At 39.7% G+C, this 13,914-nt stretch overlaps 2 protein-coding genes across 3 annotated transcripts in view; both read left to right on the forward strand.

Moving 5' to 3' along the window:
• Positions 1 to 13,914, forward strand: part of LOC145482596 (DBH-like monooxygenase protein 1) — a 74,737-nt gene that overhangs the window by 53,620 nt on the left and 7,203 nt on the right. The window contains exons 1-9 of one of the 2 annotated variants that reach the window (XM_081461199.1): positions 115 to 850; positions 8,884 to 9,030; positions 9,142 to 9,312; positions 9,491 to 9,577; positions 10,561 to 10,752; positions 10,953 to 11,055; positions 11,637 to 11,800; positions 11,980 to 12,055; positions 12,608 to 12,693. In XM_081461199.1, the coding sequence (XP_081317325.1) occupies positions 578 to 850; positions 8,884 to 9,030; positions 9,142 to 9,312; positions 9,491 to 9,577; positions 10,561 to 10,752; positions 10,953 to 11,055; positions 11,637 to 11,800; positions 11,980 to 12,055; positions 12,608 to 12,693 (1,299 nt within the window). In that variant the 5' untranslated portion in view covers positions 115 to 577. Of the gene's footprint in view, positions 1 to 114; positions 851 to 8,883; positions 9,031 to 9,141; positions 9,313 to 9,490; positions 9,578 to 10,560; positions 10,753 to 10,952; positions 11,056 to 11,636; positions 11,801 to 11,979; positions 12,056 to 12,607; positions 12,694 to 13,914 lie in introns of those variants that run through there. The other variant, XM_081461200.1, reaches the window with a different exon arrangement.
• LOC145482654 (uncharacterized) lies at positions 2,282 to 3,692 on the forward strand. Its single transcript, XM_081461261.1, has 2 exons — positions 2,282 to 3,149; positions 3,413 to 3,692. The coding sequence occupies exons 1-2, from the start codon at positions 2,473 to 2,475 to the stop codon at positions 3,558 to 3,560; spliced, it is 825 nt and encodes a 274-aa protein (XP_081317387.1). The 5' UTR covers positions 2,282 to 2,472; the 3' UTR covers positions 3,561 to 3,692.

Here is a 13,914-nt window from a genome sequence, read left to right on the forward strand (position 1 = left end):
AATAACCTAGTATCAACTTGTGTTTAATTTAAACATCACCAGCAATAATTATTACAGTATGTCATTATCATTTGAAAGCATACAATTAGTCAGTTCTGGGTTTAATACAAAGAATATGTGAACTGCTTTCTGGCTTGATGGTAATTAAGCCTGTTTCAAAGATTTGTTGGGAAATAAGGTTCAGGGAAAAGAATTCAAAGACATGGCTGCGTTATTCAAATTTCTCCGGCGTACTAAGCCAGCAAGTTACAGTTGAATTAACACCGCATGGTTATAGCAGATTGCAAATTGGTTTGATTGGTTTGATTGGTTTGATTGTTCATCCCTGGTGTAATGTAAACTGAAGTAAATATCGGTAGTTTGCTGGGGTAGAAATTCGTTCACTATAAAAATCTTGCATTTGGAAAGTTAGTTAGCTAGACTGATGCAATATGACTATTATTAACATGACTATTATCAACGTCATCACGTGCATGGCATGTGATTCAATTGTTCACCTTTTAATCGAGTTACGTACGTTAAACATTTAGTTGAGCTTTGCAAAATTCTTGTTGTAAAAGCAGGAGCACATAACAGCATGTTGTCCTCGCTAGTATTAGCAGTATTTACAGCTTGGTTCTCGGTCAGTGCTGCTGATCTGTCGTCTGAGTTCGCTCACAACGCAGTGTTGGACCCACAAGAGTTAATGAAGCTATACTGGACAGTTGATTGGGAAAGCGAGACAGTATCGTTCGCTGTTGAGGCGGCTACTACAGGATGGGTTGGTTTCGGCTTCTCTTCAGGGAACGGACGAATGGTCGGTAGCGACGTAGTAATTGGGTGGGTGAAAGACTCCAAGGGATACTTGACAGTAAGTACGTTCCAACAATACACTACACCACTCAAATTTACCCAGAAAGGCCCCGAGTTCTAAGAAAAGCAATACACAGACCGTAACTAATGAGCAAATGCCCGGCTCCGTAACCTTATAATGAATATCATAACACAACTGAGCTCAACTCATAGAACTGGTGGAAAGCTTTGTATGGCGCGTTTTCAGGGTCAAAATTAAAAACTAACTTTTCCACCTTTCCTTGCCTGCTAAGTAAAATGTCTGTCATTTCCTGTCTTTGAAATTAGACAGTACGCATCTCTTTTGACCTCCGAAACAATACATTCCGCGTTTCCTGAATACTAAAATCATAACATCCGGCATATTTTGACCTTTGAACAAAATTCTCCGCGTTTCCTGACTTCTCTCGAATTTTAAGTCCGGCATGTTCTGACTTTCAATGTAACAAGAAGATCTGTTAGATCTTATAACCGCGCTTTTAAAATTTAACTGTTTTCTTAGTACTACAGTCGCAACGCAGTGCATATTCCAAAGCAATCTTTGATGATTCATTGATTACTGTAGACATCACAGCACTTGATCAACATAAACTCTATTATCGCACCATCAGTCGTAGCCGTTGTGACATCTCCGATGACGTAATAGTCTTAATCTGGAAGTTTCTTCGGGATATGTATGGGCATGAAGATACGAACACTATTACAAACCGCTTTCTTTCTTTAAAGTCACGATTAAATTTAATTGTTTTTTTCCCTTGAGTTAAGGGTTAGTAAAGAAGTCACACGAGTCACATAATTCAAGAATTGCGTTATCTACGGCTATCTTTAGTACGGTGGTTATTTCCCTATCAATGACGTAATCTTTGCACGTTCTGACACGTTCTTTGCTTGGCTTCCAAACATTTAATTTTCTTTCCGATCTATGAACTCGCTGCGATGAAACAGTCAAAGGATTTACTTCATTTGCCTAAAACCGCAAGAAATACTCGCAAAATTACAAATAAATTAATGACCGTCGCTTCTGCCGAAATAAACTTGCAAAGTAAACACGATCTTATTTGTCACGTAGCGAAAGTGAAAGCTGCAACGTCAGCGCATTCCATGGCTGACGTAATACCTTTTTTCAGCGTATTTATTATTCCCTTTAAATCCAACGCTTTGATAAAGCGAAAAGAAAATATATTTTACCCACAAAAAAGAAAACAATATCCGTAAAATTGTTCGTGTGTTTATGTTTTAACAGCTTCTGGCGGAAAAACATCACACGTTGCGTGACTCAAAGTTTGGCCGAGCGGAGGTCTGCGTCTGGTCACCGACAAAAAAAATACCAAAAAAAAATAATAAACCACGGGTAAGCCTAGAACCGCGCTCGGCCCATGGCCGCGCGGTTAATTAGTTACCAAATGTTGTAATATTTAGTTTAAATATCTCAATGTAACATCCCATACTGACACCTGACAAGCAATTTAGTTCATAATGAAATCTCGCTGCTGAGCCGACATTTTGATTTGCAAAATTTGTAAATGCACGTTTTCTGACTTCTCGATTCTACCAGGCGTCTTTTCCGCGCAAGCCTGGATCCCCTGATGCAAACCTAGTGCCAGGACCCAAGGGGGCCGGGGTTTTCCCGGGGATTTATTAATGGAGTCGACGGCACAAGAGCAATTCTTGAGCAGTCTTCGCCATACATCATTCGACCTTGCAAGGAGACTTCAACAGGACACAGTTAGTGAAGATGTGGCTGATTATGTTCTGTTCCGATTGGAACAAATTTCTCGCCATTTGGTTCGACTTGCTGACAACATGCGGGTGTTTGATACAGTTCGACCCTCACTCGCCACTGTGACGCGAATGTTGTCGGAGGTAGAGCGGAATTGGTATCATTCCTCCCCAGCAGTAGCAAACCAGCCTAGAACGGTTGGGCGTCCTAGGTTCGAGATTCCACGGGAGCAGCTACAATATCTTGCCGATTATGAAATCAACTTACCCGACATGTCCAGAGCCCTTGGTGTGAGTGAGAGTACCATAAAAAGACGTATGCGGGAGCACAATATCTCCATTACCGACAGGACGACAACCATTAGTGATGATGACCTTGATAACATGGTAAGATCCTTTCATAGGGATTTTCCAGATGCGGGATATCGGAGGGTCCAATCGCAGCTAGTGTTGCGCAATATAAATGTGCTCCAGCTGAGAGCCCGAGAATGCATGCAAAGAACGGATCCGGAGGGACTTGCAGTGAGATGGCTATTCCTTACACCAAGAGCTGTGTACTGTGGCACATGGCACATAGACGGGAATCATAAATTGATCAGGTGAACCTTATTCGTAATTGATTATAAATAAAATTTATTCAGATTTATTGCGCCTAGTTTCTAATACAGGTGGTTGTTGGTTAGTCTCCTTCCCAGCCGGTTTTTTTTTCGGGGTGGGGGGTGGGGGGATGTCACGCAACGCTCTCCAAAGAAGCGTTGCGTGACACCCAAAAAACGGCTACGAAGGAGACTAGTTGTTGGTAGTGAGGACAGAATCCATGAAAGGACAGCAAAGTATGGACTCATGTATTTTTAAGTTTCAGATGGAAGATTGTAGTGCATGGTGGAGTTGATGGATACACAAGATTTCCTGTATATCTTAGGGCTGGAACAAAGAATACCGCAGCTACTGTTCTTGGCCTTTTCCAACAAGCAGTGGCAGAATATGGACTCCCCTCAAGGAATTTTTAATAAACCCTTGTTAAAATAAAGTGTACAGTAGCCTCCGACAAAAGCACTTTTCAGTCATCAAAATGCTTCTCAAGACAAATAGATTTTCGAATTTTCCACGGTCTTCATCCCATTGCCCTCCCCCCCCCCCCGCCCCCCTCCCCCCGTGCAGGAGCACGTAAGCCATTCCGGCACTCCTCTACACGTGTGGCCTCCTTTATCATGACCCTAGAGTGTGCCGCCTACTTTATGATTTCCTCCCGCTACTTTATTCCAATTTGAAAACCCTGATCACATGTTATGTGTATTATTGTAGGATCCACGCCTACGCGGAAAAGACGCCTGGTAGAATCGAGAAGTCAGAAAACGCGCATTTGCAAATTTTGCAAATCACAATGTCGGCTCAGCGGCGAGATTTCATTATGAACTAAATGGCTTGTCAGGTGCCGGCATGGGATGTTTAGTTGAGATGTTTAAACTAAGTAGTACGGTATTTGGTAACTAATTACATTGAAAGTCAGAACATGCCGGACTTAAAATTCGAGAGAAGCCAGGAAACGCGGAGAATTTTGTTCAAAGGTCAAAATATGCCGGATGTTATGATTTTAGTATTCAGGAAACGCGGAATGTATTGTTTCGGAGGTCAAAAGAGATGCGTACTGTCTAATTTCAAAGACAGGAAATGACAGACATTTTACTTAGCAGGCAAGGAAAGGTGGAAAAGTTAGTTTTTAATTTTGACCCTGAAAACGCGCCATAGCTTTGGAATCCACGGTCCGAATGCAGGCGGTGTTGGACACGACTCGCAAAGCATGCCGGGAGAAATTTTCCCTGAAGCTCATTTTCATCTGATCGCTGAACTGCAAACATCTCCGCGCGCTGATGGTGATGTGGAAATATAACTTATAGGAGGTTCGCTCGCATCCGATGCTGAAAGAAATCTGGAATGATATCCACATGAAATGTTCCGCACGCCAAGTAATAGCTGTAGATGACTTCTGGTCGATTTACAAAACCACCATTTTCAGTGCTAAACAGATGATTTTAGGAATCGAAGCTTCGCGGTTCGTCGAATCTTCACGGTTGAAAGATAAATTATTTCCGTTTCTGGTCTCTTCGAATTCGATCTTAACTTGCCGGAATTGAACCTACCTTCGGCACTATCCATCTTAAATATCTCGCCTTGTGTGTGAAGTGTATCAGTGTATCGCTGGCCAACAACATGGTTGTTGACAGATATTATGTTTTCGTTCGACGATAAGAGAGCTGAGAAGTAAAACCTACGAAGAAAAGGGTTGAATAATTCGAAATCAAAGCAATGTTTTGTCCTTGAAAACTTGTGTAAAGTTTGATTAATCGAGTTTCGCCCGCTGTAATTCCTGATTAACCAAAAGGAATCATAAATAACTTGCTAATGAGCTATGGCTCTTTCAAAATAACAAAAATGATTTGCAATAAATGGAATTAAAAAACTAGAAGCTTAATGGGAGAAGTAGGGTATGTTTTGCTTTAATGTAAGTGGTAAAAAATAATTGTATTCGTCCCCTGTACCAGAACAGACTTCCAGCAAATTCTTGTTCAACTTACAAATCCAAGATTAAATATGTACTGTGTGGATCTATTTTGTAGACAATGGGATAACACAGTTTTGGTCTTGTTCAACTAGTTCCTTGAATGTGTTTAAAGTAAAAGGTCTTCAAATGACTTTGCCTCAGACATTGCCACTGTAAATATCCATGTTCAAACTGATGAGAGTTTGAGATTTCTCTTCACCTAGTGCTTAGGTGTTGGATGTAACTTGTATCTGCTCCAAGTGTCCATTCCTGGGTTCTCAGTACATGTGAGGCCATGTCAAAGGGAAATCCAGCTCAATGGAAAGAAAGCTTGGTTGAGTTACATGAAATGAATGCTTTAGACAAATAATATACCTCATGCTATTTAAAGTGGTTGCAGCTAAGATTGCAGAAAAAAACTGACTTACATTTACTTGCAAATAATAATTCAATTCCAAAGTATGCTTTTTAAACTGAATATTTGCAAGGTACAGACAAGCACAACAAAAAACCAGCAAAATAGCACGAAAACCATATTCTGGAAACAGCAGCCAACATTAAGTTCACTTACAAATTAGTAAACTGGAAGACTGTGAATGATAGGCACAGTCAATTAGCAATGACTGAATTGCTCATGGTCCTGTGCCTTCATTGCATGTCCTCATATCACAACTCTGCTGAAGTTTAAGGTTCAATGTAACTTGTGTAAACTAAAGGGAGCTTCTTACCCAGAACAGTGCTATGCAGGTTATTTGAAATATCTATCAGTTTAAAATTTATTATTTACTGCAAGTCCTGTGGTCAACAACACAGTGATCATGTACTGATATTAACATTTCCTACATTAGCTGTTAAATATTTTGCCAAAAACAGTCTCCACAGCACTTCCTCCTGTTGACTCGTAATGACTGTGACCAACTGAATTCAGAATAATCTAGCATGTAGCTGTATCCTAGATCATCTATAGTGAGATGCTTTGACTAAGATAACTAAATTGTAACAAAATTTTAAAATACAAGCAGATGCACTATATTGAACACTTGCAGTAGCTCTTAAAACTTGGGATTGCCATGCAGCTTTCTAAGTAGTCACTTGCTTTATGTTATTATGTATTCTGTTTTGGTCTATTCCATTCTAAATTTGATATCCTAAACAGCAGCAGGCTGTAGCTTTCCTTGTTAGATCACTTCAGTGTAAGTGGATAAATTTAGTTCTTGGGAAATATAGCAAAGTTAATTCCAAGCCCATAGTCTTTAAAAATACCAGCGGGTAATTCAGCATGTGCTTCAAACACATTGGCTCGTTCTTCTCCAGGTGGGTTGACAATTATGCGTAACTATACACATGAAACACTTGTTATTAATTTTATTGATGTATAGTCTCCCACTACTACCAACATTCAAAGGAAAACAAGCGTGAAGAAGTGGGAGATCAAAAATAATCAGCCATAGATGACTGAACAATAACATCCGATCCAAGAGTAGTAAATTTCTGTAAGAGATAACAATTCAAGACAGGCAGTGATCATGATAGTGAAAATTCACTGTAAATGAGATGATATCTTTAATGGACTAGCATTCAAAGCAGGATCCAAAACTCTTGAACATCGGCCAAACAAACGGATGACATACGAACTACAAAAAAAACAAACAAACAAACAAACAAACAAACAAGAACATAACAAGAAAACATTAAGATGTAAAAGGAACAAGCCGAGCCACACAATCACTCCCGCGAAATACCGCGAACATATGACAAATCAAGGAAAATGCCCCAACTTCAAGTCCGATTTTGACCGTTAAAACGGCGGGGCCCGCCTGGGCCCGCCGGACTTTTCTTAAAGTTCAACTCTCGAACTAAAGTTTCACACAAAAAAAATTCACAATACTGATCCCTGTTATCCTGCAAACGACCAAAAGAATATCCATGTCAAGCGCGTGTGGTAAACAAACGTTTTCAACACAGCATGATTTCCATTGACTAGTTCTGATGCAAAAATTGCTTACCTGCACTTGAGGCTTGGCATATAACTGGTCTAGATATTACACTAGCAGCTCCTAGAAAAGGTTCGTTTGATTCTCATGATGAGTGCAGAAATCGGTCGAGAAACGACAACCTACTCTCCATTCGCAACGAAAAATGTGTCCGCCATTGCTCCGGCTGAGACGACATATGGTTGGTCGAATACTGTCACGTGAACCGTGTCCAACACCGCCTGGTCCGAATGTTGTGCAAATTCCCAAGGCGCATGAACCCCTAGTGCAACAAGCAGCTGACGTCAACGATTGTAATTTTAATAAGGCCAATAACAATAGTCAAGAATACCTGAACATAGACTGTGAAAGAGTCCTTTTGTTGAGCTGTCAACTGATTTGAATATTAATTACTTCGCGCGACATCGTGGCGTGACAAATTAATTTCTGCCAGAAATGATCATGAAATCTGAACCATTTGATTGTGCCTAAATGTGCCCAGGTTGTCAAAACCAAACGTTCATTTTTAAATGGAATCGAACGACAAAAACCGGTGAACCTCCATCGTTCATTAAAGTTCGGCATTCGAACCAAATCTTTAAAACTAACTCTTGATTCCTGTCGTACTTTGGATTCCTTTTGACTTTTGAGCATTTATAGCAGACTGGGGGAAGTGAGTTGCTCTCAAAACCATTGGCTTCCTACAAAGATTGGTCTCAATAACTTGATATAAACAAAACATTAGTTCACATCAATGGAATAAATTATATCAAAGTCTCGCTTTTATCTAAGGTTCTAATGATATTGCTATGAAAAGCAGAGAGAATTGAGAAGTAATACTGTGTACTACTTTAAATTTCCGAAATGAAATTCCAGCAGAATTTGTCTGCCGTCACTTTCTCAGCTGGGTTGCAACTTTTACTTTCGGTTACGTAATACATGTATTACTTTCGGGTACCGAATACATGTATCATCCAGCTTAATGAAATTAAATTGTTCTGAGCATATAGAGGTGTAAAGAGGTAAGCATTGTTGAAATTGACTTGTGCTGTATTCAAACAGACATGGCTATTCCCTTTGGAAAAAGACCGGGCTAACTAAAACAAATATCATGTAAGTTAAGTACAGCTTGCTTTATTTGTTAATTGTTTTGTTCCTCGGAACACCTCAATGCCTCAAGTTGTGTTTGATGTGGTTGCCACTATTGAAGGTCGTCTGTTTCAGTGATTTAGGGATTTGCTTATAAACGTGAAATTTTATCGCTACTTTTGAACAATAGGCTCTTTGCAGCTAAGCCATCACCTGACCTGTTTTTCATAAAATTATGGGCTATAACTTAACGAATGCCAGAAATGGAAAAAGCATGTCGAAAATATCAAAATGGCCAAGTTTGAGACCCCCATCATCAAAGAATGAGATTTTATAACGGTCTGAATTTTTAAAAGAATAAGAAGATTCCTATGGAAAAAGTTGTTGGAGAGCAAGGCCTTGCTCTTCAGCAACATTTTCCATACAAATCCTCTAAATTTTCCGAAAATTCAAACTGTCGTATAAACTTACTCTTTAACTCCAGGGGCCTCAAACTTGGCGATTTTGGTATTTTCGATGCGCTCTTTCCATTTCTGTCATTCTTTTCGTTATAGCCCATAATATAAAAATTTTCTAGGAAAAATTTGGTCACGTGTCCCAGCTGCAAAGGGCCTATTGCTAATTTTCGTGTGTTGTTACTTTCGGAACTTCTCGGCATTCAACCACAAGTGGGTAAAAAGAACTGACGAATACAAAAACATTATCCTGATGTGTTTTTTTTTTTTTCAGGACCGCTTTGCTGACGAGGAACGTCTGCCACCGTTAGACGAGGAAAAAAATTACGAGTTAACTGGCTTTGAAGAAAGTGACACGAGAACTGTTTTAAAGTTTTTTAGAAAATTTGACACTTGTGATCCTAGGGACAGGGCTATAAAGGTACCTGTATGAAATAGATTGACTTTAAAGTGCTTGTGCTGTGTATTATTTGGCATTAATGAAGATTGATTCGAAGTTCATTTTTTTGTTGTTGTTTTTTTTTTTTCACAGCAAGGAACAACCAAGGTGGTGTTCGCCTATCACACGGACGACCCGGAATCTGATGACGATATTGCACGTCACACATTTAGAGGCTCAAGGAACATTCTGCTTCTCAACAAAATGGACGAGAGACAAGTCAATGAGACAGGATGGAAAGACTTCCTCATGCACAATAAAAATGTGAGATGGCTTGAATTCATTGTATAAATCCGGGTACAGGTGATGTTGAAGATCGATAGCCATGACCACACATAAGGGCTCCGACAGCAACGATATTTGGTACTGTTATTGTTTAAGCAATGGTTAAATGGAAATCATAAAATCATAATTTGGTTTCGGCTTCTTCTTTATTTGATAGATAACAATACCCAAAAAACGCACAACCTACTGGTGTTCTCTGATCAAGGCCCCCGCTGAAATCACGACTAAGCATCACATAACAAAGGTTTGTGTATAGTGATCTTAAATGAGTTCTTTTCGCTTATTGATCGCCTTTCTTTTAATACAGTTAGTGTTTTTATAGCTAGAGAAGCGACGATATCAAGCTAACTAAACGTTACAACTACTACATGTTTTACGTTAAATTATTCTTAAAACCTGTTAAACAATAGACATGCCATGTTTTCGTGTAACCTGTTAAAATATGCCGTGATTGACTTTGGTATTACACGCACGAGTTTGTGCACCAATTTTCCCACAATGAACGCCAAAGTCATGACGGGAACGTTCGCAGTATGAAAGGAGGAAATATTGCATTCTCTTTCGTACCATTCGTCTTTTTATGCGCAAATGAGTTACGACACGGATGACTCGCTAAAGTCGACATAACTGCAAAAATGATTCTTGCACTTACTTTTTAAGGTCTTTGGCGGTCTCCTCTTCTCCTTCTAACTGTTTTTGGATTGAATGTGGCATAAACTGCTTTGCTGATGACAAGTCACTCATATCTTTTTTCTGCAACGTCAACGTCTGCGACAGTTTGTCCTCTCAAGGCTGATTTAGGTGCCTCAGACATCTTAAATTACATTAAAAAAAAAAAATTTGAACGAAACAGTGTTTCACTTTTCCTCTATACTGAACTAAAGGAGAAATGATCAGTCAGTGTTTGCATGTACCCCGGGTATTTTTTTACAGGTCAAAGAGAAGGAAACTCTCGAATGGTTGGAGGTTGGCCGGGTTGAAAGCTGATAGGAGAACCCTTTCCTGCAAAAAACCCATACAGTTGTAACTGACACCAGAGACAGAACAAATTCTCAAGGTCTTGGAAAAACCTCTCGAAGAGAAGGGGAGATCCTGCGACGCGCGGGACGCCCTCGGGATGGCTAGACCACTAGTGAACTCATAAAGACTCCCGAAAAGATCATTATCAAATGTTCAACATGCTGCTTAAGGTAACAAATTGTTGATTCTGCTCTGCTTGTCTTGCAGTTCGAGCCATATGTCCAGAAGGGGAACGAAGGATTTGTACATCACTTGCTGATCTACGAGTGTCACAATCGTGGACAGTTTAATGAAAGCTTGCATTACGGTCCTGGATTCGATTGCCATGACTACGCCAATATGCCATTCTTGGAATGCTACTTCTACAGTGTGGTGGCTGCTTGGGCCGTTGGAGCTGAGGTGGAGAGTTTTGCAGTTTGAGTTGAACTTCCGCGAGTTCGAACGTTTTCATTCGTGATCATTAAATTGTACTTGAAAATCACAGTGAACCAAATTCTATTAATTTCAAAGTGGTAGTACGTAATCAAGCCAGTTACTCATCATATAGTTTTAATTTACTTATTTTTTTAATTTTCTTTTTCTTTTTTTACTTTTTGAAGGCATTTTATTACCCACCAAACGTTGGTTATAACATTGGAACAGAAGATTCTCCAAACAGCTACATGCTGGAGATACACTATGACAATCCAAAAGGAATTGAAGGTCATTACGTTCATTTATTTATTTTTAAAAAAAAATCACAAAAAACGTTACTAGTCAGTTTTGCTGCATGCTTATGGTTATATGGTTATTTCCTTCAACTAGCAATGATTTTATCTTTTTTAGGCAACAGCTGACCCCATGTGAATTCCGGGCGAAACTTTAGTTGCACTCAGTGCACTTGAAACAAGATATTCAAATCCTCCTCAAAATTCTATATACTACGTGTAGTTAACGTAAACATATTAGGTCTGCGGTTAAAGGTCTCGCGCATGCGTCAGGAGGAACACGTGGCGGATTCGACGGTGTGCTTTTATCTCGTTCTAGTTTGCTGAGTTCTGTTTGTACCATTGTTTGGAATAAAAGTAAGTTAGCAGTAACCAAGGCCCACAGGATCTCTTTACAGTTCACAAGAAAAATGTGATACTTAAAACCTTTAACCTCCACACACTGAATAAATGTAATGTCATATATCTACACCAAGTCACTCTGTATCTCAACACAATGAAGATTTCGACGTATGTAGGCTAGAGAAAAATGCTACGTACCTAATCCTTAGACGGACAGTTATTTTATTCCAACAGGGCGCAAAGACAGCTCTGGATTGCGTTTTTTCTACACGTCGAATATCCGAAAATACGATGCTGGCATACTATTGGTTGGGGAAGCGTCGCTACCATACTTTGTAATTCCGCCCAAACAAAAAACGTGGATGACCGTCGGGTATTGCCCCAAAGAATGCAGTGAGGTAAGATGCAAATATATCATCTTCTAGCCGTCTTTAGCCAAACCGCGTCAAACCCTCACGTAGGAGAAGAATGTGCTACGGGGAGCAGATTCCCAGTAACTTTAGAATTACACTGAGGTACGACTCAGGCAAGTTTGTTGGGCATAAGCCTGCTAATTTGTTTCATTTTCTTGACTTAGGAAAGTCTCAAGTCAACAAAGCTACCAGAGAAAGGAATAAATGTGTTTGCTGCATTCCTTCACACCCATTTACAAGGTATGTAATCATCGTCAATTTAAATGTTTAATGTTCTTCAGCTTTGATGGGTTTTCCTAAATGGGTATTATAATGAGTGAACTTCACAGACAAAGTAAGCTGGCCTGTGGTCATCGCATACTTATGAACAATCTAGCACCTTCTTTTCTTCATCTTACATGCGCTATTTTTTCACTTATCGACTGACCAAAATGAACTGCAATTTAATAATCGGATGTTTTAAGACGATGAAAGAAAACTAGATGCAACCTGCTATGTCTGCCAGGCAGACAAAACTACTACCGGAAACCAGATAGTGGGAACTGGGACAGGGAAAAAAACTGAAACGTCACATTTGAGCAAACATGACATGACTCCGTGTCAAGCATGACTGTTATGGTAACACCACTTAATGTTTTGCTTTTTTGGTTGCATTTGATTGATGACCTTTAAACTGTTAAACGTTTTAACTCCCGGTCTGAATGGTGTTTGCAAGCCATGTTACCCTAACTTGTAATTTCACGATTTTTCATCTCTTCACTTTTAATTTGTTTGTGTTCTCGATTCTGTGAGGACGTGGAATATGGACGAAACATGTTCGTGATGGGGTTGAGTTACCAGAAATCGCACGCGATGACAACTACGATTTTAATTTTCAGGTATTTTAACCCATTGTTCTCATGATCATTCTTCGATTGTTTAAGTTTACCATGATTTGGGGGACCTTTTAAGACTTGTGCCTGCCGTAAGAGAGTTGCATGCTTTCCCGTGACATCGCTGCATTAACGTTGTAATTGACCAATGAAAGTAAGGCCCGGGTCAAACGCCGTACTTCACATGAGCCGAACCCAATTCAACCAGTTGCGCTCATGTGAAGTTCGGCGTTTGACCCAATTAAGTTCGACTGATTTTATTTGGACCGGCTGAGGCTTCCTTCACGCCTGGCCAGCCGTGAATAACGCCTGAAGACCGACTTTGGGTCAAACTCCGATCTTCACATGAGCCGAGCCAAACGTATAATCAATGGTCTAAAGGCGCCATTTTGACTTTACCTTGAAAAACCACTGACCAACAAGACCGCTTTTGTATTTGTTTGGTTTAACAGTTCGGTTCGACAGAATTAGGTTCGACGTTTGACTCGAACAGGCGTTCTTTTAGTTATTTCAGTCGACCCAAGCTGTCATTAGGTTCAGCTCATGAGAAGTGTAGCGTTTGACCTGGACCTTAATCAAGAGATGTGAAACTTCAATGCACATCAGAAAATGGAAATATTTGAAAATGGAAATGGGATACACACCTTCCATGTTTATGCGTTACGCAATATACAATTTACGTTTTTAATAACACACAAGTGAGTTTAAATATAAGATGTATGCCACAAATATATTTGGATAAGAACCAGACTGCACAATCTGTATGCCATGCATTACCAAGAAAAGAAATATATTTCTTTTATTACTCAGCCGACCGTTTTCTACTGCATCCAATGTTCTATCACAGAAACTAATAGATTTAGAAAGTAATACGGCCACCGTGACCAGAGGCATTAGAGAAAAGCAACCACATGGCATGTTGGCAACAGTACATAGGAAATACAAAAGTTTCTTTCCTAAGGTCCTCATCACTCTCGTGACACAGTTCAAAATCTTTAATGTACATAATACGATGATGGTGTGAAATGCTTGGGATACATACATACATACATACATACATACACACACACACACACACACACACACACACACACACACACACACACACATACATACATACATACATACATACATACATACATACATACATACATACATACATACATACATACATACATACATACATACATACATACATTTATTGAAGTTCCCCGGGCCCATAGTGGC

Source organism: Orbicella franksi, chromosome 3, assembly GCF_964199315.1.
Source record: "Orbicella franksi chromosome 3, jaOrbFran1.1, whole genome shotgun sequence".
NCBI classification, from domain to species: domain Eukaryota; kingdom Metazoa; phylum Cnidaria; class Anthozoa; order Scleractinia; family Merulinidae; genus Orbicella; species Orbicella franksi.

Bases quoted from the DNA above. Each gene is read 5' to 3' on its own strand.
- LOC145482654 (XM_081461261.1), top strand. From the start codon at position 2,473: ATGGAGTCGACGGCACAAGAGCAATTCTTGAGCAGTCTTCGCCATACA. The intron at 3,150-3,412 runs GTGAACCTTATT...TTTAAGTTTCAG, and splicing joins GGGAATCATAAATTGATCAG to ATGGAAGATTGTAGTGCATG.